Here is a 4,954-nt window from a genome sequence, read left to right as displayed (position 1 = left end):
GCTGTCCCGTGTCTTCTCCTCCCCTGCACCCCCAAATCATGGGGGGGGCTGTGTGCTCAAAGACAGAAACTCCATTCCCATTTCTGATGTTGCCACCAGTCCTCTGGGACTCAAGTGAACCCTCTCTGCCTCAGTTTCCCCTTTGAAATAATAAGAATGGCATTACCCATTAAGTAACAGCCTCTGATGAGTGAGCTAAGTGCCAGGCACTGCACTGGGCACTTTAAATGGATGCTCTCCTATCAGCCTTCAGACAATCCTAGAAGAGGTACAGCTCCAGTTTAGGCTCAGAAAGGTTATGATTCTTACCCACGGTCACACTGCCCGCAAGTTACTGGGTTGGAACTTAAATCCAGTCCCATCTGATTCCTAAACCCATGCTCTTTACCACTGTACTACCCTGGTCAGGCTTGCCCTGATTCCCCAAGAGGGCATGTAGGGATGGTGGGGAACTGCCCCCTAACAATGGCAGAATGTTGTCTGCTTTGGGAAAGGAAGCTATAAAATGCACAATCATAACCATAATAGCTCACATTTATATCTACTTCTTATGCATCTGGCACTGTTCTAGAACTCTCTGGATGTGAATTCATTTCACCCTCTTGACAACACCTTTGTCTTGAAGTACTATTACTGTCCCCATTTTAAATATGGGGAAAACTGAGTCTCGTGTGTGTGTGTGTGTGTGTGTGTGTTTATTTAATGATGACTTCTGAGAGAAGCATTGCTGGCTCACAGGGGAGGCTGAAAAGAAGTTCACCCTTGACGCCTAAGAGAATTGCCTGCCCTATAGGGCTGATTCAGGCCTCCCCAAAATACTTAAGGTATCCTACGAGCATTCCCACTTCTCCTCTAGGGTAGCAAAAGTGGAGAGGACCACACACGGAACTCAACTGTCTTTCTCCAGTGGATTTTCTTTCACTTCTTCCTAACTTACCGGAGAGGCGGGGGAAAAGATGAGTTTCCCCCAATTAAGTCAAACGCACACGCAAGGCCAGAGGGGCAGGCACTGGGATAGTTTCTGGGATAGGCACGGAGGCTGGGAGCCCAAGGCCGGCGAACCCCCGGACGGGAGCGCAGGAATCGGGTGGTACACAATTCCACCGGTGTCCCCGTGGGAGTGAGGCGCGGTGCTGCAGGAAAGACGAGCCGGGCATTCCGGGGTTAGGGCACCCGAGGAGGGAGAACTCTGGAGGGTGTGGCTGCAGGGGACGCCAGGCGGGACTCGCCAGGAGGAAGCAGAACCCGGGGGTGGCCTGGAGTTGAGAAGCAGCCAGGAGCTCTGGGGCAGAAGCGAAGTGAGGAGGGGGTCATAAACCCTACGCCGAAGCCACACCAGCGAAACTGCTGCGGGACCCCTCCCCTGCCGCGTGGGGATCCCCATCTCCCCGCTCCTCCCCCCGCCCGCGCGCGCGCGCGCGGAGGGGCGCCCTCGGTCCTTCTCGCGAGCCCTAGCCGAGGTCTCCCGCCGCCTCCCGGGCGGCAGCCTCCTCCCCGCCGCCCCGGAGCAACCCCCAGCCCTGACGAGCGCCGGGTCTGTGCGCCCCCACCCGGGGGCGGGCGCCCAGCATCCCGCACCGCCCGGTCCTGGGAAGAGAGCGCTCTCCCAGCCTCGCCTGGACCCCAAGACCGCAGAAAGCCGTGTCCTGGCCCTCCTACTCTAGCGTGCGTCCTGCTTCTAATTCACATTCCCAATGTCTTTTGCAACTTGTTCTCCAAGCAGTTTCTCTTATTCTCCAGCTCCCCCATCTTCCTTTCCTGGTCTCGCCGCCCGCTTTTTCTTTCCCTCTCCTTCCACTTTCTTTCCCCCTTTCCCTAAATTCCAGGCTTTGGGCTTCGCGTCTCTCGCTCGACTCCCTTTTTCTGCCCACCCCTCCCTCCGCCCAGTCCAAAATGTTGTTCCTGCCCCTGGGATTCGGCAGCCCCAGCCCGGCCCCTTCCGGCCGAGGACAGCCCCTCTCCACCGAGGGGGAGTAGCGGATGGGACCTCCGGGAGCCGGGCAGAGAGCGCCCCGAAGCACGCACCTCTCTTCGCCGGCGCCCGGGCTGCGCCGGCCCACGCGACATCTGTCGCCCGCGCTCCCGGCTCACACCCTGCGCACCCCCGCAGCTCCCCCGGCGCTGCCACCCCCCACGCTCCGGCTGCCGCCTCTCCCCGCGGGCGCCGCGCCAGCTTCTCAGGGTGTCGGCGCACGGCAGGGCTCGGCCGGGACCGAGCGCTCGACATCTGCGGGTCGTGGCATCCCGGGGCCGCTGGCTTTCTCACCTTCGACCTTCACCTTCCAGCCCTAGATCCACCTGTGGTGGGCTCAGGCTGATTTTCTCTCCTTCCCCATTCTCTGCAGCTCTGCTCTGTTCCAGATCTGAGAAGACAATCCCTTAACACGTTTGCTCCCCTAGGCGCACAGCTGGTGCTCAATAATTCCCCAACCCCAAGGGCCTAGTGCACAGAAGATGCTCAGTACCTTTCTCCCACTGGTACCAAACGCAGTGGGCGCTCAATACTCACTCCCCACGCCCACCAGCACGCAGGGCCTGGCATACCGCAAGCTTTCAAACATTCCCTCCCTGAACATTTACGGCCTAGCGCCCAGAAGGAGCTCAATAAATGCTCTTTTATGAAGACTTCCCCTTCGGGTTTCCCTAACAGCCTCCGATCCCAGCCTACTTTGGGGGCACCTCCTTCTCCATCTCAGCTCCAACTTTCTGGTGAAGAGGAGGCCAAGCTCCTTAAACGGGACACCTCGTTGCCGAAAGAGCGAAGAAGTTGGCAAAGCGGAGGAAAACTGCAAAGTGCGCGGGGCCGTAGGGGGAAAGACAGCTCCACCGGAAACCTGGAGGCGCTCCGGGAGAACGGGGAACAGAAACGAGGGAAGTGCCGCTTAGGGAGAAGAGGGTTCGGAAACTGGCGACTTAGGGCGGCAGCCGGCTTGGAAGAGGACGGCGGACTTGCCTTGAACCCGAGATAGATTATAATTCTTCGGCGTGGCCGTGAAACTACGTCCTCATTGCAAACACACTTTTTACTTGCACTGCTTGTAAACTGTGTTTACTTGAGGAGCTGGTGGGGATTGAGGAGACTAAAGTCCTCCCCGTGCCCCCCCCCCCGCCCAAAGCCATCCCACTGGAGAGAGTGGTAAGATGCCCCAAGAAGAGGACAGGCACAGCGGACCTGACACTTGGAAGGAGAGATGGCAACTGGAGGGGAGGAGGCTGGCGATCCTGGCGAGAGAAGGGAGCAGGGAAAGAAAGAGATGGGAAGGGAAGAAAGCAAACTTGTCGGTCGCTCGGGCGCTCCCAGCCTGCCCGGCGTGACCAGTCCCCAGCCACCGCGCCCTGGCGCTCGCGCGCGTACCTGTTGCTCTCTCCGGCTGGGTCTCGGCTCCGGCCCCACCAAGAAGCCCCGCGTTCCTACAAGTTCCGCCTGCCGAGCAGCCAGGCCGCCAGCGCCGCCACCTGCGCGGCCGCGCACAGCCAGGGCCAGTAGGTGGGGAGCGCGCCGGGCGCCGGCGCCCTCCGGCTCCGCGCGCGGCGCCGCCACATGGTGCGCTGGTGCAGCTCGTCGCCGAGCGCCTTGAGCCGAGCGGCCGTGAGCTGCGCGGCGGACGAGCGCAGACCCAGGCGGCCCGCGCTGCAGGCGCACACGGCCGGGGGGCCGCGGCCGCGGTGCAGGGGGCACGGGCACATGACCGCTCGCCTCGCTCCCTCCCCGCGCTCGGGCCGCCCCTCGCCTCCGCTCCCTCCGGCCTCTGCGCCTGCCTCCGCCGCGCTCCAGCCGCCGGGGGCCTCCCCTGGACACCAAGTTTCTCCTTGTGTTGTGCGTTTGTTGTGCTGACGGCGCTATTATTAATTAAAGTGTCACATGGTGGAGGGGGGCGGGGAGGGCGCGGGGAGGGGGGTTACATCATCCGGCCCCCGGGGGGGGGCTGCAGGCAGAAGAAACCGAGAGGTAACTTTTAACCCTAGCGCCGCCGGCAGCGAGAGGGCGCGCGTTTGGGAAAGGAGGAGCGCGGCGCGCTGGGACGCGACCAGGCCCCAGCCGCCGAGGTCCCGGTCTTGGGGGGTCGCATGGGACCCCCGCGGAGGCGGAGAGCGCGAGGAAAGGCCTTCTCCTTCTCTTTTTCCTGAATTCAGCTCCGCTTCCGATTTGGCGAGGGAAGCAGGCTTGTTTGCCGTTTTGGATGAAGCTGATAGCGAATTCGGCTGCGTTATTCAAAAAATATTCCGAGGCTATTGTTTTGTTTGGGGGAGGTGGGTTGATTGAAAATCTCCTGAGAGAGCCAGATTCAACCCAACTTGCCCACTTTCAGGTCTGACTCGGCACCTATAGGCTTCGGACCTGAATACACCCGACACACGCCCCCACCCCGCTCCGGGCTTCCCCGCCAAACCCTAACGCGCCCCCAAAGCCTCTAGAACGCTTGATGGAGGCGGGGCGGGGGGGTTAGAGGGGGTCGGTCCCTAGCCCCGGAGAGGCGCAGAGGCGCGCACCCAAAAAACCCTCGCAAGGGGCTTTCTGGAAGGTAACTTATTTTTGTCTGCTTCCTTGTGAATATTGTTTTCCTGCCGGGTTACAGTTTCTAGCGGCGATCCCGATTTAATGCGCAGTGGAGACCCTGAGGGACCAACGAGGGGGAGGGGCTCGGGGGACTTCAGACTCCAAAGGCTGCAGTTGTCCCTGCTTAGTGAAAATACAGATGGGTGAGGGACACTCAGGATTTGGGGGGAGATAATGAACCCTTCTCTGATCTTAAATTTAATGGGATTCAGATAACTTTGGGATTCAGAAAACTGGAGGAGCCAGAGGTGACTCCAAGCCAGCTGTCTGGGACCTGATGAGGAAACTTTGATTGTCTCCTTCCGCCGGGCAGAGGGCTGCCAAGGCCCGAGTCCTTTGGTCTCTTGGAAAACATTCTCAAGACTATGAACATCCTTTGGGTTTGCATTCGTCATG

The 4,954-nt window shown here is 60.2% G+C and overlaps 1 protein-coding gene across 1 annotated transcript; it reads right to left on the bottom strand.

The window, feature by feature from the left end:
• Positions 1-3,411: 3,411 nt before the first annotated feature.
• HRK (harakiri, BCL2 interacting protein) lies at positions 3,412-3,687 on the bottom strand. Its single transcript, XM_021698681.2, has one exon. It carries the CDS (start codon positions 3,685-3,687, stop codon positions 3,412-3,414), a length of 276 nt encoding a protein of 91 aa, XP_021554356.1.
• Between the last annotated feature and the right edge of the window lie 1,267 nt (positions 3,688-4,954).

Source organism: Neomonachus schauinslandi, chromosome 14 (genome assembly GCF_002201575.2).
Source record: "Neomonachus schauinslandi chromosome 14, ASM220157v2, whole genome shotgun sequence".
Classification (NCBI taxonomy): domain Eukaryota; kingdom Metazoa; phylum Chordata; class Mammalia; order Carnivora; family Phocidae; genus Neomonachus; species Neomonachus schauinslandi.
The sequence above is the reverse complement of the archived record's forward strand: the minus strand, read 5'-3'. Positions and strand labels throughout refer to the sequence as shown.